The sequence below is a fragment of the Octopus bimaculoides genome, chromosome 5, assembly GCF_046866305.1.
Source record: "Octopus bimaculoides isolate indiv1 chromosome 5, ASM4686630v1, whole genome shotgun sequence".
Lineage (NCBI taxonomy): Eukaryota > Metazoa > Mollusca > Cephalopoda > Octopoda > Octopodidae > Octopus > Octopus bimaculoides.
The window spans coordinates 47,153,831-47,181,496 of record NC_142932.1 but is presented as its reverse complement, the minus strand read 5'-3'; the positions used below and the strand labels follow the sequence as shown (position 1 = coordinate 47,181,496).

General features: G+C 34.7%; 1 protein-coding gene across 3 annotated transcripts in view; it reads left to right on the top strand.

Annotated features, from left to right (window-relative positions):
• Positions 1-27,666, top strand: part of LOC106870492 (osmotic avoidance abnormal protein 3) — a 906,658-nt gene that overhangs the window by 337,835 nt on the left and 541,157 nt on the right. For all 3 annotated transcript variants that reach the window (XM_089352196.1, XM_089352197.1, XM_089352198.1), the window contains 2 exons: positions 2,020-2,253; positions 13,379-13,744. In XM_089352196.1, coding sequence (XP_089208322.1) covers positions 2,020-2,253; positions 13,379-13,744 — 600 coding nt within the window. The remainder of the gene's footprint in view (positions 1-2,019; positions 2,254-13,378; positions 13,745-27,666) is intronic.

The following is a 27,666-nucleotide window of genomic DNA, read 5'->3' as shown; positions in this document are numbered from 1 at the left end:
TGTACTTTTGCACTAGGCACCTGTGTTTATATGGCTGTGTGAGGAGAAGAGGACTATCTAGACCAGTGGTTCTCAACCAGGGTCCATATAAAATGCTTGGGGGTCCACACTGCAAAATAGTAAATTGGAGATCCATAATAGTATTTTAAGGGCCCTTGAAATTGTTTTCCTTTAGATGTATGTATTGGTATGTGTTGCATGAAAAAGCTAGGTTTCTTTCTCTAATGTTTTACATAGTTCAACCTACACAAGCTAATGTGTGAAAAACAAAGTAGGAATTTTGAAAGAAGTGTCTATAAAACTAACTTTTAAACATCAAATGGCTATGGGAGTCCACAAGAATAAAATAGTAACCAAAGGGGTCCATAGATAAAAACTGATTGAGAACCCCTGATCTAGACTGTCTAGGAAGATTGTATCAATTAATTTTATATGTTTGATAAATCAGGAGAGAAACATAATTCTTTGCTGCCTATCCTTGGGGACCAACATAAAACTGTGTGGATTTAACTAGTCAGTTGATATGAAGTGCCAGAAATTTTTGGTTGTTATGCAATGGGAAAATGCGAGGTGAGTTGCCTCACTTAAACAATAATAAAAAGAATACAATGAGTGCAAAGGCAGTAATGGTAGTATCAAGGTTTCATTTAGTGGTGAGAAGAGAAAGAGAAGTCCAGACTGTTTGAGTAATGTGTTAGTTAGGGATTCAAGCAGAAATCAAAAAAGAAATATCCATGGTAAAAAGAAACAAAAAAAGAACAGTCAAAGAACCCAACAATGTTATTGAAGTAAAATCAGTAGGGGATTGATTGCATTCAGTTGGTGGAAAAGGAGTGAAAGTTAACTCACTAATTCATGGATAATGCACAGAAATTCTGAGTACTCAACTGTACTATTTTTTGTAAATATACAATGAGCCAACCATTTTTTCTGACACATTTTGCAGAAAGAACTTTTAGTCAGTGCAGAAGTCTCTATATCATTGCTCAAATGTACTGGTGATTGCAACCGAAAAAAAAAAAAAAAAAAAATTCCCTCAAATTTTATCCTACAGTCTTAAAAAGGGAAGGAAGGACAAATTTGACAATATAGTCCTAGATATAAAATTTGACCCCCTCCCCCAAAAATGGGATGGTCACAGTTGGAATGCTTTCAATCATAGTTTTGCTTGATCAGAGAGGACTTGAGGCTAAGTAAAAACAAATAGAAGGAACAGAGAAAAGGAATGTTTTATTAAATGTGTAACAAATAGGCTGGTTTTGCATTAAAATAATAGATGGGATTAAGAAATTATTTTCAATTAAGATGATGTCTGACTATGATTTGAAAGATTGAAATAGTGTATGGAAGAATACACATTGACAACAGAGAGCATGGGTAAAAAAAAGACTCCAAAGAAAATGCTTAGTTAGATCTGAAGCTGTCTGAATAACAGAATTATTAATTGTTCAAAATGAAGAGTGATATGATGATTAATCTCTCAAACTTTTATTTTGCTGTCACAATAGACATAAAAATTTACATGCCTTCAGACATAAAAAGTAGGACATTCAAATTTTCTTCCCACTTACAATCGTTTGTTCCATGAGATATGGTACCTGTATTTATGGCTTCTATATAATCTGTATAATGTACATAGTATAAAATTCCATAATAGAGGCTATCGCTCTGAAATGAAATTGAGTAAACAGCTGAATTTTTTGCCAATTATGCCAATCCTGTGATTTACTATAATTGTGTTGTACCAACTGTTTTAATGGACTATTAAAATTTCAAATATTTGAGATTTGTACTAAAATTCTGTTAATTTCTTTTTAAGCTTTTTACATTTTAATAATGAATTCACAAATTAGAAGCACAGATAATTAAAATAGGATTTTAAGATTTTTTTAAAAACCAAACATTCTAATATTAGGTTTTCATCATTGCATGCTGGGTAGGTTGAAAGATGAAAATGTGTTTCATAAAAATTTTGTTGTAAATTAAAGAGACTAATCATCATAATTTTTCATTTTGTAGGTTTATCCTATCATACAGTTCAAAATGTTGAAGATTGTAGAAAAATTATGGAAAAAGGCTGGCATAACCGCACTACAGGGGCCACACTGATGAATAAAGATTCTTCGCGTAGTCATTCTATATTTACTATTCAACTCGAAATGATTACCAAGAAAGATTCTGATGAAGAGCACATAAGAGCTGGGAAGCTGAATCTTGTTGACCTTGCAGGTAGTGAGCGACAAGTTAAAACAGGCAAGTAACTGGAAATTTTAGCATGTGATAACCCTGACATCTGTCTCTTAAACAATAGCTGTAACACTTCAAACCCCGTTATTCCCCAATATCATTGACAAAAATAGACTGTCTTTATGATTTAGAATATTTAAAAAATTTTCTAAATTAATTTTTACAATTTATTGGTTTATGAAGCTGATATTTGAAATACAACTTAACAAATGACTCAAATATAACTCATAATGGTATCCATGACTTTGATCAAGATATTAGTTTAAGTAAAGTGGAAATACTTAAAACATATATTACACTGTGTAACAATTTTTGTCCTTGGGTGGCAACTGTTATTTCTTATTTGCTTGTCCCTAGAAAGCATGAAATATGGCTAATATTTCTTTCAAACTTTGCTTTTGTTGTATTTATTCAAACCCCAAAGAATCCCTCTCAACACATGGTGCTCCCCCACTACTCCTGCTCATGATCAGAGATGCATGTATTGTCACCCCCAAGGGACATGTTCAAGTGGTTAAGATCAAGCAACTGACAAGCAAATCTGTGGTATTGAGCAGAATATTTGCTATGATATTTCTGCTTCAGCAACTCAGCAACCCTGTTTGAAATGTAATGGAAAATAGGTCAATGTCAAAACATTGATGTCCTAGTCTAGTCACAAAGGCAAAGTTTGAAGGGAATGGTAGTCATTTTCTTTGATTTCTAGATAAATGCAAATAGGAAATAAAAACTTACTGACCAAAGAAAAAAAAAACGGTATTTTTACACAGTATTATTAATTACTTAAAATTACAATCGATATTGAGTGTTTCAGTTTGTTTTGAACTGAAAGAGTTTAAAGCAAGTCATGCTGAAGAAGTGTACTATTAATAGTTATAAAAGAAAGTATCTATGTAGTTTTTATTTGAGGAACAGTAGTTAGTTATGTTCAATGTGACGTATGGCCTCGTGGTAGTTTAAATGTTTAGTTTGCTGGACTTGTGATCCAGTCTCAAATGTCTGAGATTGACTCTCAAGTTCAGCAGACTAGACATGCCAGTTCACTCTGTTCTGAAATGAACTCAACACTTCTTGAAAACATGTGTTGAATAGTTTGTAATATAGTTTGCTAGCCTGGACACATCTCAACCAGTTTATTCTTTACATGTATTTTCTATGACAAGAAGTTTCAGTAGTGAGTATAGGAGAATTGTGCAAACTTTGAAATGTGATTTACAAATAGATTTTTTAGGCAGCCATATCTTCCATCATCAGACATGTTGTATCTCTGAGTAGTTCTAGCTCTAAGTCTGAAGATACTATCTACTAACCTATGTCGGGTTGCATGTTCTTAACCAGGGAAGGACTTTGCATTTACAACCATCTATCTACCTATAGATGGGTGATGAGGTGGTTGGCTGGTTTTCGGATGTTAGTGTTGCAGATTGTTGGGTCATGTGCACTACAGAACCTCAAAAACCTTGTTCCTTCCTTATTTTCAAATTATGAAGTGATGTTCATTGGTATTGGTACTACAAAAATGATAACAACAACAGTAACAATAATAATAATCCTTCCTACTATAGGCACAAGGCCTGAAATTTAGGGGAGGGGAGTAGTCAATTACATTGACCCCAGTGTGAAAAGATGAAAGGCAAAGTCAACCTTGGTGGAATTTGAACTCAGAATGTAGCGATGGGTCAAGTACCATTAAGCATATTACCTGGCACACTAACAATTCTGCCAGCTCGCTGCCTCTTAATAATAATGATGATAATAATAATAATAATAATAATAATAATAATAATAATAATAATAATAATAATAATATGGGAACTGCCCATATCCTACGTAAAATACTGTCTATGTGATCTCAAATTTTAAAGCAAACATAATTTTCTTATGGTTCCTTAAACATTCACTTGAACAAAACTGTACAAATCCAAATATATGGTACCCTAGGCATAACACCTACATGAACTTCTAACTTGTTGTCTCTTGAGGTCTCTGGGTGAGACTTGGATCCAACTTGTACAAATGCAAAACAAAAGTCAAACATAAAATAATAATAATAATAATAATAATAATAATAATATAGAATGTCCCAAATTGGCTCAGAGAGAATTTAAGAAAAGGAAGCATGACCGAGTTGTGAAAGTTATATACTGGAAGCTTTGCTAAAAATGAGGATTTGAAGCTAGAGGTACATGGTATGATCATCAGGTCAAAAGAACACTGGAGTCAGAGAAATAAAAAAATTCTATGGGATTTTCCTATTCAAATGGATAAGAAGCTAGAAAATAGAGAGGGAAAAGTGAAGTTCCTTACTAATTGATCCATCATGTCTGTTTGATTCCTGGATTGTGAAGAAAGGGTATGAAAAACAAAATAAAAGCCCTTAAAGTTTGAAATTGCAAGCATTCAGAATATGAAAACTGTGAGTAAAGATGTAGACAAATGGTTGAAGGAAATTGGAAGAGATTGTCCTGTAGAGCTTCTACAGTTTGTTTCTTAGAGACAGAAAAGATTATCAGTGTAGGTTTGAAGCACTATTGAAAGCTTGTGGATACTTAAGGTAACAAGTAGTAACCCACTACCCACATGAATGCTACCAGCAATAAGAACAAGCCTGTGTCAAATCAATAATAATAATAATAATAATAATAATAATAATAATAATAATAATATATAAAAGCACTTAGTACACCCGGTAAAGTCATTGGCATTAGGAAGGACATTCAACCATAGAAATCATATCAAAATGGATATTACAATGTAATACAGTCCTTTGATTCAGCAGATTCTGTTGAACTGTCCGACTCATAACAGCATGAAACTGGATACTAAATAAGGATGATGATAATGATGGTGTTGGTGATGCTGGTGATAGTGTGCTGCTACTGATGATTTATGTGTGTGTGTGTGTGTGTGTGTGCATGCATGTGACTTTTGTATAAACAATTTTACAGTAAAATGTTTAAGTTATCAAAATTTAGGATATTAACTTTTTTTTTTGTCTTTCATGTATTAATATTCTTGCTTTTAAGTTGTTTTCGTTGTTTGAAATGATGCAAATAGATGCTGAATATTTGTCTTGAAGAAATTATTTATTGACTAGGACTTAAGAAATAATTTTTGTGTTATAAACATTTTCAGAAATTGATGGCATGTCATCAATAAAATTTATATAAATATAAGAAAGATTCAAATAAAAAATATAAATATTATTCATAAGACTGAAATTATTAACTTTATTTAAGTTTGACTCATCATAAGACTTAAAAGGCCTTCATTTGAATCTGCAATCTATGTTAGACAAATAGACAACCGTACAATAACAGCAGTAATAGAAAATAGTTTTGTAGTTTTATGTTATTTCTGAAGGATACATTTGCATAAATTCATCAAGACATCTGGAAGGGTTCAAATTGACACAATAGCAATTGTACAGATTTAGAAAATGGATAATCCTTGTTAATGGGTTTTGGATGATATTTTTTTTTACCCTGACTTTTATAGTATGTTTTAAAAAAATTTTTAATTATTCGATTTTTGTGTTTTATTTCTAAATGTTTATTGTAATTTTGCTTGTTTTAAAATAGTATACACAAATATGTTGTTTATGACGTTGGTAAATTAATTTCTGAGAAACAAAAGTAAAAAAAAAATAAATCATTATGACTTGAAAATTTGACATATGAATAAAGAAAGAAGAAAGCTTTGAATATTTTTGTTGATGTTTTTTTTTTCATAGTGGCACTATGGAATTTTTGTTTTGAGATGACAAACTTTGGCTATACACTGTACAAATCCATACCCTTACTCTTCATATATATATATATATATATATATATATATGCATACACATATATATATACATACATACACACATATATACACATACACACACACATATATAAATACACGCACACATTTATATATATATACACACATCTATATATATATATATATATATATATATATATATATATATATATATATATATATATATATATATATACATACACAGACACACAGATGCACACACACATATATATCTTTTAGTGTCTTTTCTTTGTTTTAGGTTAAAACATAGCTAATCAAACTCAATTAACTTGGAATTCCTCTCCTTGATGTTTTCCTCATACTGTTAATTTAATAGTAAACTAACAGTGTGGATGACACATAAAAGAAAGGAATGTTGTATGGAAACAAAGGCAGTTTTTAAATTCCAAGATATCGAAGATACCCCACTCTGCTGTTTATTCAAAATGCTCCATTATGTATTTTGTTCCATTTCGTTATTATATTATGATTATGAAATTTTCTAAGTTGTTGCTTGGATTGCATCCTTCAGGACAAAGTACACTTGTCTTGAGGGCTGCCACCTCTGACCAATTGATAGAATGTAGAATTGCTGATTAAAGAATTCAGTTTGTATCATCTTTGGTGTATTGATAATTACAGTATATACGTATAAGCTTAATATGAAGGTAAAGTTAATGACTTCTTTATTTTGTAATGATTAGGATATTTGCTTGATAAACAAGAAATTTGAGACAAATTCACATCAATGGTAATACACTTTTTTATGAGAATGTCTCGATATCAGTTTAAATACATGTAGAACAATATTCAAAAGACAGTTGGGTGTTGAATTAAATTCCTTAAAACATTTATGACATTTTGAACACAAATATTGAGAAAGCCTTTGTTTTTCATTAATGCAGGTTGATATAAAAGAAATAGCTGTAATATATATTAGGATGAGTTCAAGCTACCAAAAGCCGCTCCCCATACACACATACACACATGCATATATATGTATATGAATATATATATATATATTTATAGTTGCCCAATAAAGTCCGTAATGGCTTTTTCAGTTGAGTATCTTTTGATGTCTGCACTTTTTAAAGTGTAGTAACACCAGTGGACATGGCCATACAGATAACTAAATAACTTATGGTATACTTATACCTATGTATAATGCATAAATGAGGAAACTATGGAAACAACAGTATTTCAGCCTTGCAAACAAAGAATTGGCTGAAGGGGAATACCAGTATGGAGAGGGGTAAGGTGAGAGATGTAAGAGTGGCTCAGGAAGGACAATAGGTCAGAAAGTAGTAGCATGATGTGCAAGGTGTAAGAGCACTGTAGAAAGAGAGATATACAGGGAAACATAAGTGGGCATGATGGTAGATATGGCAGGTTATTAAGAAAGCAGGTAAGAGATGTGTTAAGAATGGAGAATAGAAAGCAAGAGAGAGCAATGGCTGAAGGAAAGCAGGGAGGTAATTTGTAGAAATAGTGTGGGCAGGGATGATAATGAAGAATGGAAGTGGTTTTGTGGGGACAAGTAAGCAGAGTGTGTAATATATGTGGATTCTACTCTATTCTACAGTATTTGTGTAGTACCATAGATGAGGGAGTGATAGGTGTTAGTGGATGAGCATGAGGGGAGTGTGCCAAATAGGAAGAAGGCAGGGGCAGGGCCCTGCATGTACGAGCAAACCCAGGTGGTTTTAAGATAACATTTTCTGCTGTAATAGATAGATCTTCTCAAGCACACTAAAATACCAGTCATCTCACTCCTTTGTCATCTCCTCCTGTAAAGCTCAACATTTTGAGATGCCTTCCTGGGTCTTCTTCCACAAGTTATATCCACTTTGAGTGATTAGCACTTCATTATGCAGTTGTCGTCATCCATACTCATCACATGACCAAACCAGCACACTCTTCTCTCTTGCAGACTACATCTGATTCCTCTTATGCTTAACTTTTCTCTCCATACACTAACACTTTGTTGTACATTTACTTTGATATTGCATATTCAATGAAGCATACTAGCTTCATTTAGCTCTAGTCTTTACATGTCCTCTGCCTCCAAAGTCCACATCTCAGTACTATGTAGTATTATTTTATGTGTACAAGCATCATAGAATCTGCCTTTCACTCAGAAAGTGAGACCTATTGTTGCTAACAGAAGTAATAGCACTCTGAACATTCTCCACCCTATTCTTATTCTAGCAACTACACTTCAGAACATCCTCCTCTACTGCTAATTAGGTCTCCTAGATAACAGAAACTTTCTACTAACTGTAGGGAGACTTCAGAGCATTTGAAAGAATCAATTTCCCATGTACCCTTGGTCTTTACAGCACTTGTGCACCTCTACATACAAACACTACTTTCTCCATTAACCTTACTCTGATTCTGCTGCATCTCTCTATCTCTCTCTCTCTATCTCTCCCCCCCCCCCTCTCTCTCTACATTGTTAACATTATAAGAATTTTATAAACTTTCAAGAAAACACGAAATAATTCTTTTTGAAACATTGGCTTTTGAGGCACATCACATAAATTTATAAATTACGGCATGAAAATATTGGGTTGAAAAATCCTTTTGGATAGAAAAAGTCAACTTTCTCCCATCTGTAAATACTTCCTCCCTACACATACAGAGTTATAACTACTTATCAAGATCATTCTTAATTTCTTACAAAGTAATGAAAATTGTAGAAGTTGTCACTGTTTGTTTTACAATAAAGGCTAACTTTATTCACTACTAGAACAATTCAAAAGTTAATCTTGACCCAAACATTTTTACTATACTAACTTTCACTATTAAAGTTAAAAGCTGACAAAATGTTGATAAAATAAAAACGAAACAAACTATATATATATATATATATATATATAGTATATTGCCACTTAAGTGTGGCTGACATATATATATATATATATATATATATATATATTAGGGAGAAAGAGAGAAAGAAGAGTCACATAGGCAGATCAATAAATTTAGAGAAAGAATTACTATGAAATGTCTCCATCTATAAATTAGTATTAATTTATTTCATTTATTTTAATGTGTATGACGCCAGGAAATTCACCAATTGAAATATTCTTTCCCTCCCTTTTCTCACTCCTGATTGGTAAACATAAGAATTTGCCATTCTTGTCTGTTCTCCTCTTTTATCAACACTTTATTCTTCATTAAAGAACACCTAATTATATGATTTTTGATTTCTGGTTCTTGCCTTGTTATTACTAGCATGAAATTCTTTTCCTCTACTTCACCTCCCCTCTCAACCCCACCCCTCTCTCTTTGTTTTTATGAAATAACCTCACTAAAAGACTACTTTCAACTTTTAGTTGCTGCTTATCTTAATTTTCTCAACTGAAGATCTAAGAAAGTCACCAGTGTTAATTATATAAAGTCATAGTCTTTCTTGGATTAGTTACTAAGGTTATTCTATGAAATTAACTTCTACTAGTTTTTGTTTTATATTCTTGGTGGAGCATTGAAGTTAGTGGACTAGTGGCCTACAGATTATGTGTTCAAATTCTACTGCATTTAAATAAGAATTTAGGAGAAATACATTCTTGTTATTTGTCTTCTTGAAATATTAAAAAGTACTATGTTTGTGAGTTGCTTGCCCCAGCATTAACACAGTAGAGTAGTTTCTCTAGAGAAAATAATCGCTTATTTCACTTTCTATGTTGTAATTTGGTACCTTCAGTGTATCTGTAAAAATTAGAAAAAATAAAAAATAAAGATACCACTTTCTTGTTTGGCAAAGATGAATAGTTAATTGGCAAAACACACCCCTGTTTTGTGAAGCCTGCTAAAAGCAGCTAACAAAAGTTTATAATAATAATAATAATAATTCTTTCTACTATAGGGACAAGGCCAGAAATTTTGGGCAGAGGGTGCGAGTCAGTTACATCGACCCCAATATTTTACTGATACTTAATTTATTGACTCTGAAAGTCAACCTTGGTGGTATTTGAACATTGCGACAAATGAAATACAGCTAAGCATTTTGACTGGCATGCTAATGATTCTGCCTATAATAATAATAATAATAATAATAATAATAATAAAAACTGGGAAAGTATTAAGATTGCTGAAATGAACATAGCATGGTACCATAGGCTGCAGGTAGCATGCTTGCTATGCAAGTAAGACTCCAGGAGTTTTAACAAAACCTGAGTTACATATAATAATAATAATAATAATAATAATAATAATAATAATATTTTTTTCCAACATCTATTCTGTTATGTGTATATGAAATAATAATATGAAAAGGAACATGGAAGTCATGCCAAAAATAACTCTGTATCAATTCAATAGAATACCTCATGATTCAATAAAATAGCTCAATTAGAACAATCCTCTCATACAAAGTACAGCAAGCATCTAATAATCTAAAACAGCATAACTCACACAACATGTACTATACAAGATTTAACCCTTTAGCATTCAGATTAATCTAACAAATGTAATGCTTATTGATTTACATTATTTTAAATTCATCATGCACTATCACATAATTTCGAGATTTCGATGATGTGACTGTTTATTTTTAACATGACATTGTAGGATAGGTGTGAGAGGCAAGATCTGGCTGATTCGAAGATAAAACAGGTAGAATATTTTGGCCGGATATGGCCGGTTTGAATGCTAAAGTGTTAAGGTGAAATAGAATAACACAACTCACTTTATACACCCCATGCACTACAAAACATAGACTAATATAATAAAAAACAAGAAACTAAACGCCAACAAGAGGCGTCTACACTCCCTCAATTGTCACAAAAATAAGAACACAATGTCACACACACCTAAGGAACACAGAGGTGCACCAGGTGGTGCAGCAGAAACTCGCAACTACCAAAGAAAAGTTTGTCCATAATAACAATGGTTTCAAATTTTGGTGCTATGCCAGTAATTTTTATGGGGGAGGAGGTAAATTGATTACATTGACCCAGGGTTCAACTAGTACTTAATTTTATTGACCTCCCTCCCCCCACAAAGGATGAAAAGCAAAGTGAACCTTAGTAGTAAATAAACACATAAACTAACATGGGGCTACTGGCATAAAAAAAATGGAAGCCTAATGGCCAAAATTTGACCACAACATACAAATCAGCAATCAACTGCTGATGCATGATGCTAATGGTCAATAAAGCTTGGCAAAAAATGTCTATATGAATTCAATCAGTATTGAAGAAATAATGTGAATGTTAAATATATTCAATTAAATATGGTCATAAAAACTCTTGTATCCCAGAGCAACTTCAAAAAGCTAATAAGAAAATATTAAAAACTTAAAATAAAGAAGATAAAACTTGAACATTGTCATGGATTTAATGAGACATGCTTGGAGTAGTTTTCTACCTGGCTGGCTCCTGTCACCCATCCTACCCATGCATGCATGGAAGATGGACATTAAACAATGATGATGATGATGATGAAATAGATAGATAGATAGACATTAGCACACAGTAGGAAGGACATTCTTCTGTAATCACTTCTTCAGAGTTCACTCCAGGACAGTGGTTGCTCAAGTGTCTGATTACCCTGTGTTCACTGTCCTTGGTAGCTAAGTCCTACCACTTTTACAGGACAATTTTCTTCTTCACTGTGAGCTCTCTTTTACCCCTCATATTAGTTTGCCACCATCTCTGAGTAATGTAGTTATCAAGTCCTAGCAATCTTTAATGGACTACTCCAATAATATCTTGATGCTTTGACTACATTTCCACTTTTTTCACAGTTTCCTAGGGTTTCCACTTTTTTTATGGACTTGTTGGCATGACTGACTCTCTCATTCTCAGATAACAACAGTCTACTGACTCTTCTTCTTTTATTGACTTTCAATTCTACTACTCCAAATGAAATTGGTAAGTGGAGCTTAGAAGTCTTGCTACACAGGTTGACTGAGCTGAAAGTTGGGTGACTGCCCAGCTATCTCACATGAATTTACTGCACAATTTCTCTATTACCTCCATCTAAATTATGGCAAAGTTTTAAGCAAGAATAAGTACTGCAATTTGGGTATGATACCAAACTGGAAACACCACAACTTAAACTTTCCAAGTGGTTGACTTTTGTCAGCTTCCCTGAGCCAAGTGTTTTTTCATGTTTTTTTGGCTTGACAGATGAAGCTAAATCAGGAGAATAGGGGAAGGGATTAATCAGTTCAAGGCTACAGTCATGCACAGCAGCCATTGAAACTAAGGACTTGTGTGCCAGGGCATTGTCCAGATGAAACAAAGCCTCTTTTGCCAAGTTTCCTGGGCGTTTAGTCTTGAAAGACTTTTGTAACTGCCTTGGCAAGTTGGCATAGTACTCTCCATTGATGGAGTGGCCCTTTTGAAGATAGTCAATAAATATCCCTTTTGTATCCCAAATATAGCAAGCAGGTCAGATTGAATATCCTTGGGGACTAAACCCTTTTTCTGCAGGCACTTGATGCCAAATTTTGTTGATTTCAAGAGAATTCGCTACTAGTTAGTTTTGAAGTCTTCTTTAAACAGTCAGATGTTAGTGTACCTTGAAAGAAAAACAATGCAGTTGTAACTTTTCAGCCCATCCTTGTTCAGACAGCAGAATTTATATTTTACTATTTTATATAATATGTGTAATATCTGTACTCTTTTACTTGTTTCAGTCATCTGACTGTGGCCATGCTGGAGCACCACCTTTAGTTGAGCAAATCGACCCCCAGGACTTATTCTTTGTAAACCTAGTACTTATTTTATCGGTCTCTTTTGCTGAACCGCTAAGTTACGGGGACCTAAACACACCAGCATCGGTTATCAAGCGATGTTGGGGGTGACAAACACAAACACACAAACATACATACATACATATATATATATATATATATATATATATATATATATATATATATATATATATATATATATATATATGTGTGTATACATACGACGAGCTTCTTTCAGTTTCCTTTACCAAATCCACTCACAAGGCTTTGCTATAGTAGAAGACACTTGCCCAAGGTGCCACGCAGTGGGACTGAACCCGGAACCATGTGGTTCGTAAGCAAGCTACTTACCACACAGATGTACACATACATTGCACTCCCACTCCATCTTCCATTCTATATCTAATTACTGAAATGACTTTTGTTGTATTATTAACCATTAATATCTTGATCATTTTAGCAATTTTCATTTCAGTAAGAGTTGCTTGTTTTTCTTAGTTCTCATTTCTTTGGTAAGAAAACATATTTTTAATGAATTTTTACAAATCCTTTAGCTGTTCAACATGTTTATTGAAAGTAGTATACAACTATTAATGTGATTTTTCTTTTAAATGTCGTCTGCAGGAGCCAGTGGTGATCGCTTGAAAGAAGCTTCAAAAATCAACCTTTCTTTGTCAGCTTTAGGAAATGTAATATCAGCCTTAGTGAATTCTAAAGTAAAACACATACCTTATCGAGACTCAAGATTAACAAGATTGTTGCAAGACTCCTTGGGAGGTAATACAAAAACCCTGATGGTAGCGTGTTTGTCACCTGCTGACAACAACTATGATGAAACACTTAGCACTTTGCGATATGCCAACAGAGCTAAAAATATTAAAAATAAACCAAAGATAAATGAAGATCCAAAAGATGTTCTTCTTAGAGAATATCAAGAGGAGATTACAAAACTGAAGGCTTTGCTGATGGGTCAGAATCAGTTGACCAAAGGTAAGTCATATTGCTTCGTCTCATTGATTGCATTATAACTTTTACAATAATTTCTGAGGTAACCTTTGTGAATGTATTATAATAGCTGAGTGGGTAAGGTGTGAGACTATCTGCTCACAAGTCATATGTTTCATAGTTTGTGGGTAGATCATTTTGTTCTGTGATATATCAATTCATTGTGGATTTTGTATCAGACCAGCTGAGAATGTTACTGGCAATAGACTAACCTCACAATCAAAAGAAGGCCAATATCCCAGTCAACTAGCACTATGATTCTGGAGTTAAACACAGATTCTTGAAAGCTCCTAAATTCATAGGAAGCACTTAACCCTTTAGCATTAAAACTGACCATATTCAGCCAAAATATTCTGCCTCTTTTATGTTCAAACATCTCACACCAACATCTCACACCTACCCTACAATGAAATCTTGAAACCAATAGATAATACATGATTAATTCAAGACATTGTGAATAAATAAGCACTACATTTGACAGAGGAACCTGAATGCTAAAGGGTTAAGTTACCATATATTGCAATCTATTTCAAATGAGTTATTTTTACTTTTGGAATGGTAAGATAGGTTTTTAAAACATTATAATTCATGTAATGGCTAAGGTCTGTGTAACTAAATACAAATTTCTGTTGAATGAACTCATGCAACTAAGATGTGATGGAAAAAAAAAGGTTTTTAGTGCTTTAATTATATATTCAGTTGTTCATTCATTTAATGTTCATTTTTCCATGCTTGTATGGTTTGCAAGTGTACATTTTTGAGACGGGATTTTGTGCCCAGAAGCTTTTTCAGTTGTTCACCCTTATGAGTTTTTCAAGGAAGGGATTTCTTATTACATTGGTGGCCCAGAAATACAGAGACACAGCTCATAATATCAATGATGAATGTAAACAAACTTTGTTTCACTTAAGCAAAACCATAGGATGTCCTCATTAATGCATATGCATACACTTGCACACACACACACACATACACACACACACACACACATACACACATACACACACTTGCATCCCCCCCCCCCACAGAGCTTTCCTGAAATTTCTCTGCTAAATTCACATACAAGGCATTGATCCATTCAGAGCCATAGCAGAAAGGAGACACTTGTTCAAGGTGCTGGTGTTGGTCCTAAAACCATATGGTTCTTAAGCTCATAGCCATACCTGTACCTATATTTATGTGTGCATGGTTTTCATTTCTAACTGAAAATAAAGCTAAAAGTTTTATTTTATGTCAACTTTATAAATTTGTATTTGGTAACAAAGGGTTAAAAATATTTGAATTGCTCTGTTAGGTCATTGATGAAAGTGTGTGTTGATTTTAAAACAATCTGTATCTGTCTTTGTATACATGTACATTGTTCATGTATATGTGTGTGTGTGTGTGTGTGTGTGTGTGTGGGTGGGTGTTTTTAAAAAACAAAACTAAAACAAAATAATCTCATGAAATTCATTAGATCTGCATTGTTTGGTGATATAAAAAGATTAAAGTATTGATCATCTTATTAAAGCTGCAATTATGGAAATATTGCATGAAAGACTAGGAATGTTCACCAGTTTTGCTGGACATTTCAGACCAGTCATCGAAGGCCATTTTGGTTTCAATGGATGACTGCTTTGGCTGATTTAGCCGATGCTTTCAACTTCTAAACCAACATTTATGCATTTATTGAATTCTTCCTGATTGCTAGGAATGTCGACTGATCAATGGCTTTAGCACCAATAGAATTAATTCTTAGCTCTTTATGCTAATTAAATGTCTTCAAGGATTATAATATTTTGTGTTTGTAGTTCATCTTGGAATGAGCTTAATTATTCTCTTTCAAATGGTTACTTTTCATTGCATTCTTTAATTCAAATTAAACTGTTGAAAGTTTTGTAAAGATTTTTCGTTTAGGGCATTTAAGAATAATAGTTACTAATTTTTACTGTTATTGATTAAATAAATTCAGCTTTTGTTTCTAAAGAGCTCTGTAGAAAAGAAATGACCCTATTACTGATGCAATCATACTGATTATGATAATCATTTTTTTCCTCTGGTTTGTCACCCACTCCTTTAAAAAACACTTAATATTAGATTTCTATCTTACTAATACTTCAGAGTATTTCCAAAGATGTTATTTTATTCTTCAGAAAGATCTCTCACCTGCAGCTACTTCACATTTCACTGTGTTTAAAACTTTTTCATTATTATTAAGCTGTTAGAGGACTGTTATTTAGTATTTGGTCCTTTCTTATAAACTCAAAATTCAAATTTTGCTATAGTTGACTTATAAGTGTTCTGTAAAAAAATATACTCTATTCAATTGAAAATGATTTTTGAAAATAAGTTGAAAATAATTGCCTTGTGTCTAATTAATAACAATTTTTTTTGTGTGTGTTATTGTTAAAAGTCATGAGTTCAAATTGTGAATCTTGCCTTCAAGCAAAGCACATGATTCTCCTTGTAAACTTAGCTAACATTGAGACTGACTTCATGTAAAATACTATTTCCTCTGAATACATTTCAACATTTAGACAAAGTTTCATTCTACAACCTTTTAGTAATGATTTAATGATTTAGTAATGATTTGATAATAGTGTAAGACATTGTTGATAATAAAAATATAGTTTTCCAGTTACCAGTTATATTTTAGCCAAGAAGTATAGAATTTAATTCTGTGTGGAGTAAAACAACTCCCACTCATCAAAAAAACTAAATTAGTGGAAAATCCTTACCACCCATTTTTCTTTATTAATGAGAATATAGAATACAGTTTGCATCCATATAATTATTCTTTTGTTGTTGAGTTTTTAAAGTTTAAAACCATCTCAATTTTATCAAACGCAGCAATTTGCCTACCCACTTTTTAATCCTCAAGGTTCACATCACATGAGAAACACTGCATTATGCTGTTCATATCACCTACTGAATTTGTTACTATAACTACTATGATGATGACGGTTGTTACTATTACTACTACTACTACTACTACTACTACTACTACTACTACTACTACTACTACTACTACTACTACTACTACTACTACACAATATTTATAGAGCACGCCATCCAAGTTTTCAATTTGCATATAATAATATTAACTCAAATTTAATAAAAATAATATTTGAAATTTCCTATTGGTGGCTGTTAGTAGTTAATTCTATGTATTTTGGTCAATGATTTGATATTGAATGGAGTAGGGTTAGTTTTGAAGTAGTTTCTGAGACAGGATTGGAAGATATCTGTTCAATTAAGGAGGAGCCATAAGTATTGATCATTTTGTAGATCAGAACTGTTGTTTTTGACGTTCTACACTATGTTCTTAGTAGTAAATGGAAACTGGATGAGACATCAATAAATTTAAAACATTTGAATATCTTGACTTAGAATATTTTCAAAGCTATGTGAATAAAATTTTACATTATTGTACATGAGGTGCAGGCGTGGCTGTGTGGTAAGAAACTGCTTCCCAACTTCATGGTTCTGGGTTCAGCCCCACTGTAGCATCTTGGGCAAGTGGTTTCTACAATAGCTACAGGCTGGACAAATCCTTGTGAGTGGATGTGGATATATATATATATATATATATATATATATATATATATATATATATACATATTCATGCATACTTATGTGTACGTGTGTGTGTGTGTGTATGTGTATACACACACACACACACACACACACACACACACACACACGCACACACACACATATATATATATATATATATATATATATATATATATATATATATATATATATAATGTATATTAACATAATATTAGTGGCAAGCAGTGTTTAGACATAAGCAAAGTTTAAGTTAGTTTGTGACATATTTCAATTGCTAAAAGACAAATTCACTGCAGTTACCATGGAGAAAATTTTCTCTTATGGTAGAATGGTGTAAACAAAACCATATCTGTTCAGTGTCACCATCTATCAATGTGTAATAAACATTTAGCATGAATTGCATCATGAACTGAACTTTGGGAGTAACAACTAATAATGCAATTAGGATATAGGGTGGTTAGTGTTAGGAAGGTCATCCAGCCACAAAAACCATGTCAAAACAGACACAGTAGCCTGGTGTAGTCTCCTACCTGGCCAGCTCCTGTCAAACCATCCAATCTATGCCAGCATGAAAGATGGATGTTAAATGATGATGATGATATATATACAGGCATGTTTATTTATCTGTTAGGCTTATGGTGATGAAATAAAGCTAAAACATTCAATGTATGTTGTAAGCCACTCTTTAAAAAAAAAAAAAAATGTAATCCTCTCTCTTCAAAAAAAAAAAAAAAAAAAGAAAAATTCAGAACAATAAGGCAAACAGTCCAAAAGCATTTTTCATTACCTTCATAAAATTTAGAATTAAACATTTTAAGGATAGAAAATGAAAAAAATGAAAGTATTTATAAAATGAATGACTGTCACATTGAGTTTGTTAGTTGATATTTGTACATACAGTTATTGGGACTCATTTTCTAATATCTCAACAACTCGTTTAACACTCCACCAAAGGAACATCTGTGTAGTTGATCAACATGAGAAAAATAACAGCTGAATCTCTCTCAGGTAATTTATTGTCTTGAAAAAGAACACATTGGACAAAGTAGTCCAAGACACAATGTCTGAAAAAGGGGGAAAAAAATGGGGAGTCATGGCTGGGATGATTTTGCTCATAGGTCTTCTTGAGCAGGACAGACCTGATATCAAAAATTCATAACAATGACTTTTGTGGAAAGTTATGTTTCATGAAGACAATTTATTTCAGTCTATTAATAAGACGGTTAATGTATCTTCTAGAATTTTGAATATTTTCTCAACTGGATTATTTTGTTCACCAAATGATGTTTTAACACTCACCAGTTGTCTTTTATCTTGTTACTGAACAATGAAAATATATTTTAAATGATACATGCACACACAGATACACATTCATGCATAAATATAGTTATAAATAAATAGATAGTATCTGCATGCTGTTAGTTGTTATATGTGTCCACATCATATTATATCAATTATTTTTCCCTATTGCAAGATCAATTTTTACAAAATTGGTTGTATGAGTGATCAAAATGGTTCCAGTACTTTATTGATATTTGTCTTATTAACTGTTGGGTAATGAAAAGCAAAATTAACCCTGCTAAGACTTTACCCTGAATTAAATATAATAAGACATTTAGTATGGTGCTCTACCATTTCTGCTAACTTCCCACTCACATATTCCAGTTGATTAGGAAAAGAAAGAAAACCTTTTAAAAGAGATTTTTGAAGGGGATTTTGATTGCTATTATTATGTTGACAGTTAACACAATATGTTACATAAGTAATAGGGCTCTTTTGTCTAGTTCAATCGAATAATATGCATATCTTTATTGGATCGGTATCTTGTACATTCTCTGGCACTTGCTTCAGACTATTACTCTATCAGTACTTATACGGTATTTTCCTTTTTTTTTTGTCATTATGTTTTTCTCTTTTTTGGTTGGTTTGAAAATTTTAAGTCTATACAAGTAGACACTTGTCAAATGAAGTAGTTAAATTTCAGATAACATCATCTAACATTACTTTCAGGAGTCAGAAGGATCTCTTCTTACTTTTTCTTCCATTAAGAATGCATTTTATAATTATGAAATAGCTTGCAAATCCTGTAACTTACAATTTATCAAAACTTAACTGGACATATTGAGTCATTTGTCAATTTCAAAGTCAAGTAGCTAATCATGTGACTAATTATGATTACATGCTGTTTTCTTCAATATGTAATCTTAGTTTAAGTCTTGAAATTTGATTAATGCTTATTGCTTTCCTAAGAGCCACTTAAAAATGGATGTTTTGATAGTAAAGATTAAAAGTCTTTTGGTGCATTTTTCTACTCTAACTTACTATTTTGTCATGGAAAACTCATTAAAAACCAACAAATAAATGTATATATAAATACAAAATGTAAAAAGTTAATATCAAAGTAAAAATGTCTATAGTAACTTTTGAAAAAGAATTTATAAAATTGTATTGATATTTCATTTTGTGATGTTGATAGTTTCCATGTGGATCAATCTCCCATGTTTTGAAGCTGCCTTCTTCAGTAATCATAAGTGCAGGCTAGGAGGTCTTTGGAATAATGAGGATTATGAAATAGAGTTAAGATAAATAGCACCAAATTAATATAGAATTTCATAAATTAGATTGAAATAAAAGGAGGCATTGTTGAATCACTTTAAAATCACTTTTTAGATAATTATAGTTGGGAATTTTCTTTGATGAAATTTCTACTTTTCTTTTGTATGGAACTGGTATTAAATATATTTTTTAAATTTTATTTTTACATTTATTTGATATAAAGGGACAGATATTTTGGAAAATTCTCATCAGGCAATAAGCAGTCCATTTAGAGAACATTTTGGGCAAAACCTTGTCATAATTAATATTTTTAATACAATGTGATGTAATAAAAGAACAATGCATAACTTTAGAATGGAATATCTTGAATATTAAATCTTTACATTAATGGGATTTAGGAAATTTATTTTCATTTTTTATTCTCTTTTAATTTCACACTCCATTTTGATAATTTCAAATAATATGTACTAAATGTTACCAATTGCATAGGTATTCTAAAAGTTTATAAACTGAGGAAAATGTATTGAAAGGGTAATTGTTAAATGCTAATACAGGATATTAGCTAATGTAAATGGGTGTTAATAAAATGTTTTACATTCATATATTTCAAAGATATAGGTATCAGAATTAGTGGAATACCTGCCAGTGACAGCATTGACCTTAAAATTTCCAAGTTTTTAACAATATATACCAGCCTGGTATTGTGATTTATTCAGTCAACTGTTCTCTCTCTTCATAATTTCATAATTTCTGGCCACAAAGGAAAAAATGATTATTTATACACTTATTACATCTATTATATTTAATGACACTAAATCATATATTGTACACTTTAAATCTGCTTTATAAATGCGATTACATGTGCATGTGTATATATATATATATATATATATATATATATATATATATATATATTTGTGTTTGTATGCGCATATACATGTATGTATGAGTATGTGTGTGCGAATGCATGTATGTATTTTTGTGTGTGTATATGTATGTATGTAAGTATACATGTATGCATGTATGTATGTATGTATGTATGTATCTATTATATTTCTACATGTAAATATGTACTTTACAACAAAAGCTGAATAATTCTTTGGGTGAATGTTACATTCTTTTTATTATGACTGAACATACGAAGCAGTGAGCTGGCAGAATTGTTAGCTTACTGGACAAAATGCTTAGCGGCACTTTGTCTTTATGTTCTGAGTTCAAATTCCACCATGGTTGACATTGTCTTTCATCTTTTTGAGGTCAATAAAATAAGTACCAATGAAGCACTGGGGTTGATGTAATCGACTTGCCCCCTCCTCTAATGTTTCAGGTTCTTGTGCCTGTAGCAGAATTGATCATAACTCAATATAAAAGTAAACATTAGTACACACACACACACATACACACATGTATATAGGTATTTACACACACATACACATATCATCATCATCATCATCATCATCATCATCATCATCATCATCATCATCATCATTTAACATCTATTTTCCATGCTGGCATGAGATGGATGGTTTTACAGGAGCTTGCAAGTAAGAACATTGTGCTATGCTCCACTGTCTGTTTTTGTACTGTTTCTACAGCTGGATGCTCTTCATAATATTTGTGTGTATAAATGCAACATCACTGAATGGTTAAGAAGCTTGTTTAGAAGTCACAAGGCTCCATTTTTGAGCCCACTGTATAATATCTTGGGTAGGTTTCTTTTACTATAGACTGAAGTTGATTTAAATCTTGCATGTAAAACTGAGATGATGGAATTCAAAGACAAAGCCTTGTCACACATTGTATCATGACAATGCAACTTCTACTTGAAGGTCATTTAAAAGGTACATATTTCTGTGGCATACTTAACCACTTACGTGTTAATTCAGTAACCATATACACATCTGGACTTAGATAGACTTAGGCAGTTGCAATCTTAATTCCGATTGGTAGTCAGTATTATAACATTTAGATATTTCAGTGATTATTCATTCTGCCAGCCACTGCTGAAATAAAGGCAGTACTCTTTTAGCCACACAATGCATAAGTTATTGATACCATGTGCAGGTGGTATATAAATTAACTGGGAACAAACAAAAGATGAAACAGTTTCTTTGTGTAATGAAGAGAAGTAATAATTGTCATAGCAAAAGTAATGAAAATACTTCCAGTGTGCTCTACTGGGAGGGAATATAACTTGGATGCTGAAATACATGCCAGGGGCAATATAGTTGTTACTATGACTTTATGTCTATGTGAATTAAACAATTGGGAAGAATAGGTCTTAGCTACATCACCACTATTTAACTCCTCCTCCTCCTCCTCCTCCTCCTCCTCCTCCTCCTCCTCCTCCTCATCATCATCATCATCATCATCATCATCATCATCATCATCATGCTCATCATCTGTCTGTCTGTCTATAAGGTGCTGTGTGGTAAGAAGTTTGCTTCTCAACCACATGTTTCTGGATTCAGTTCCACTATATGACACCTTGGGCAAATGTTTTCTATTATAGCTCTGGGCCAGCCAAAGCCTTGTGAGTGTATTTAGTAGACAGAAACTGAAGAAAGTCCATTGGTGATATATTTATATATATATATATATATATATATATATATATATATATATATATATATATATGTGATGGACTCTCTTGTTAGATGGCATATGAGGGTTTGACAATTTCTTACTGCACAACCACACAGATAATTTGTTTATAGTGATCAAATGTTTGTGTACACATAAGCTCACTTCCTCCATCAAATCGACATTACCTGTACAGGTGCAATGAGTGCCACATGTCAAATGATGAAATGATTGCAGAGCAATGTGAAATGAAGTGTTTTGCTCAAGAACACAATGCAACTCCCAGTCTAGGAATCGAACACATGATCTTGCAATCGTGAATGCAACACTTTAGCCACTGAGCCATGCACCTTCATAATATATATATATAGATTGATAGATGGATAGATATGTTTCTTTATTGGCCACACAGGGCTGAACACAGAAGGGACAAAATACAAAGTAGAGCTTTTCTTTTTGGGAAGAGAGAAAAAAAGTGTGGTTTAGAAATTTGATCAAAAGGGATTGTGGAAAAAAAAAAGGCCGATCAGTAAGGATCGTGTATCACAGAAATGTCAATGTAAAACGGGGAAACAGATTAGGTTTATCCATGGAAAGAAAAGCCTATGGAAAAGACTACGGTAACCTCGGGCAATAATGCCATGCAAAAAAACACATTACAGTAAGTGACTCTCCTTTTTTGTTTCCTTTTTTGATTCATAGGATTATGCTCAAGGTGGCTCCTTCATTCACACGTGCCATCCTTGCTACATTCACCCATCTTTTTTTGAAACATTCACTAGACAAAACTTGCCTCTCTACTCACACTTTCCTCTTCAAGGGATACTTGAAAAGTTGATGAGAGATTGACCAGAGAGGAAAGTGTTTGTCTCTAGACCTTTCAGATGCATCCACCATACACATTCTTTTGCCATGGCCACAAGTACAATGAAAATGGCTCTTCCTTCCTGTTTCAAGGAAGGAGGTGTGACAATATTCACGATAGACTCCATTGATAAACTGACTGGTCCCACACGCGATAACAATCGTTCAACATAGGCCCACAGATCGGAAATGGTTGGACAATGTATGAGTGCATGCAGAATGGTTTTGTCACTCTAACTGCATCTTGGGCAGGTTAGCCCCATGTTTCTCAAGCCATGCTTGTAGAGCTTATCCTGAATGGGTAGTGCTTCTTGATAGCACTGCCAGGCCAGGGATCTCTGGAAGTTGTCCCATAGGTCCTGGCCTGAAAGTTGTCTAGAAGAGGCGGGTCAGGTATTCCTCATTGATGCCCAGGTTTGCCCTGAGTTTGTCGTCGTACCTCCCCTCCACCAGTCCCCTATAGAATGCTTTTGTTGTGTTGGAGTTGCTCAAGGTCGATCCGGGACAGCATAGTTGTTCGAGAGCAACACAACACTCACGGTGCCATTCACCCTTCCTCGGCCTTTTTTGATCCACGACTGCAGTTTTGTGATGGAGATGAGGTGCTGGAAAGCACGCCTCACCAACGCCAACCACACCTGTTCACTATCGTCTACGTAGTGCCGGAGATGTTGCAGTCTCAGTGCATGTCTGTGCATCATCAACCACGGCATGCCCAGCCCCCCTTTTAACGGGTGTTGGCAGCAAATGGATCGCCTGACCATCGGAATGCATCCTTTCAACAAGAAGCAGAAGAGAATGCATTCCAGTTTAGTGATGGTGGGGTTGAGACAAGTCATGATGGTCAGGCGGTAGTAGATGACAGACGCGATGTACGTGTTCGCCACCTCCACCCGACCTTTTAGGGACAGCTTCCTCTCGGCTCATTGCCGCTCAAGAGTGATCATCCTACTCATTATCTTGTTCCAGTTCTTCTCCGTTTGCAGTTTCAGACCAAACCAGACCCTGAGCAACTCTATTGGACTGTCGGTCCAGCGCCCCACCATGGAGGCGCTGGTGGATGGCATGGGCTTGCTTCTCCAGGTGCTGAGCCGCAAGTCCACTGACTTTTCCTGGTTGATTTTCACTCCTGTTATCGCTTCATAGTCTTTCAGTGTCTTGCCAACCATCTCGATGTGCTCCTGGCTAGACACTATGATGGTGACGTTGTCTGCATATGCAGACATGCTCATCTCGCATCCCAAATCTCGCAGGATACCCCTCAGCATTGCCAGCTTCCGCAGTAGTGGCTCAAGAGTCAATATGTATAAAAGTGATGAGAGGAGGCATCCCTGATGGACCAAACGTGCAATGTTGAACGGTCTTGATAGATGTCCATTCATGCGAATTACCGAATGGATGCCTCTGGACAAAGCAGGTATCCAGCCGCAGAAGACGGGACCAAAACCAGCCATTATGAGGACAGCCTCCAAGTATTGATTGTCTACCCTATCGAAAGCTTTGGATAGATCAAAATTGATCAGGGCCCCACCCATGCCAGGTTCCTTAACTACCCTGTCTATGATGTAGCACATCAGATGAAGGTTGTCATGGATGCTCTGGCTCAGCACAGCGCACGTTTGCACCTTGTCGACCAGTTTCTCGAGGACAAGTGCGAACCTCTTGGCTAACACCTTGGCCAAAATTTTCAAGTCTGCATTGAGCAGAGTGATAGGCCTAAAGTTATCTATTACGTCCCCCTTGTTTGGATCTTTCTTCAGCAGTGTTACAGCTCCTCGGCTCACAAAACCGGGGATGCTCCCGTTTTGCTGCCAGTTGCAGTACACTGCTGCCAAGATTTCTCCAAACAAGTCTGGCATACAACTGTAAAGCTCGTAGGGTAGACCATCGAAAGCTGGCGATTTGTCCCTCGAGCATTCTGCCATCGCGTCCTGCACTTCCATCACCATGATGGCACCTTCGCAGCACTCTGCCTCTCTTGTCGAGAGTCGTGGCAGGCTGTGTAGGTAGGCACTGAAGTCCACCCTGCATTCTCGCTCACCACTGAGCAGTCGGGCAAAATACTGTTGAAAGGCCTCACACATTTTACTTGACTTGAGTAATTTGTGCCCCTGTTCATCTACCAGAGACTGAATGGTGGCTTTGTTGCCCTGTTGCACCTCTGCCACCCAGGCCTCTCGTTTGGCTCCAACACCTTCGTTTCTTAGAGCATGCATCCTAGCCCTGACAACACACCCTTTGTGTTTGACATTGAAGTGTTTGTCGAGGGCCAACCTCACTGCCAAAACGCCAGGTACGATGCCACTTCTAATCGCCTCTTCTAGCTTCTTAACTAGGTCACGCTCTACTCTGTTTCTGTCTATGGCTAGTGCTTTGCTATACCTAACTGCTTCTGCTTTTATTGCTCTCTTGAGGGAAAACCACCATTTGTTGTTGATGATGGCTCCTGTCAAAGTCCTCTTTACTAGCTTTTCTGGCTATTTGCCATTCCTCACTGCTTTCATCTTCCGACGAAATTTCTGAGGAATCGGAAGGGGATAGGGGCATGTTGTAAGCTTCTATGTGTACTTGTGTAAGTGGTTGTGTTGTTGTTTTCCTTGATGTTGGTTGTTGACTGTTTGTGTGTGGTGTATGTGATGCAGGGGAAGGGGAATCAGTTTTTGTATTGTCTTTTGGTTTTTCTGTTTCTTTAGTTCTTGCTGTTGTTGTTGGTGCTTTTCCAGGTGCTGTTGTGTGTTCATTTGTTGGTGTTGGTGGGTTTGGTTGGTGTGTTTCTTTTGTCATACTCCCTTTGCTTGTCTTCTGTGTTGATGGTGGTGTGGGTAGTAAGGGTTCTTTTTTTCCTTTTGCTTTTTCCTTGTTGTGGTTGTTGTTCTTTTTCTTATTTTTGCTGTCCCTTCACTGTTGGGCACCAAGTTTTTAGGTGCTCTTTGCTGCCACACAAGTAACATCGAGGCCTCTTACCTTCTACCACCACGTATAGGTTATGGCCGTCTGGCAGCTCAATTTGGCGTGGGATTAGATAGATAGATAGATAGATAGATAGACAGACAGACAGACAGACAGACAGACAGCTAGCTATGTGTGTTTGTTTTTCTGTCTTTGTTTGCCTCTCACCATCACTTGACAACTAGTGTTGGTTTATTTATGTTCTGAAAATCCATGGTTTGGTAAAGAGAGACTGACAGAATAAGTACCAGGCTTAAAAGATCAGTACTGGGGTCTATTTGTTGGACCCTTCAATGGTATATAGATACATATACTTTGCTTTTCATTTGCTTGAGATCATGAAAATATGTACCCTCTGTGGTGGACTAGTTGAAAACATGGATGGATTATTAAGATGTTTACTTCATAAAGTTCAATCCCTTTGAGTGGTACTAAAGGTAAATGCCTTCTGCTGTAACCAAAGATTTTTCAGTGCAATTGGGCAGATGGGAACTGTGCAGAGGCTCATCTAATGGATTATAGCAGTCATTCAAAAGGTTAACATTCTTTCTGCTGATTCCTCAGGAGGGTTTCATTACAGCTATCTATAACTGTGTTGTTGTGGAGGTGCAATGGCGCAGTGGTTAGGGCAGTGGACTCGCGGTCATGGGATCGCGGTCATGGGATCGCGGTTTCGATTCCCAGACCAAGCGTTGTGAGTGTTTATTGAGCGAAAACACCTAAAAGCTCCACGAGGCTCCGGCAGGGGATGGTGGCGAACCCTGCTGTACTCTTTCACCACAACTTTCTCTCACTCTTACTTCCTGTTTCTGTTGTGCCTGTAATTCAAAGGGTCAGCCTTGTCACACTGTGTCATGCTGAATATCCCCGAGAACTACGTTAAGGGTACACGTGGCTGTGGAGTGCTCAGCCACTTGCACGTTAATTTCACGAGCAGGCTGTTCTGTTGATCGGATCAACTGGAACCCTCGACATCGTAAGCGACTGAGTGCCAACAAAACAAACAATGTAGCTACACAACCACGTACACTATATTTCAATGTGTAGTATGATTCAATGAGTGAATTCAGGGTATTCTCATTGAAACTAATTCAAGGTGCATGTATTTGATTTATTGGGATCAGTTCAATAGACTATACCCCAAATGTGTGACCTTCTGCTAATGTGGGAAACCCTAGGTTCCAAAGATTTTTTCAGATTACAGATTTTCCCAAACCAGGGATTGTCACCTTGGTCAAAACCCTCTAAATTAAACAAAATATTAAATTTACCAAAATAATTAGGGTACAAGTATGGCTGTGTGGAGGGCACAAGCATGACTGTATGATAAGTGGGTTCAGTCCCATTGTGTGGCTCCTTGGACAATTGTCTTCTCTTATAGTCTTGGGCTGACGAAAGCT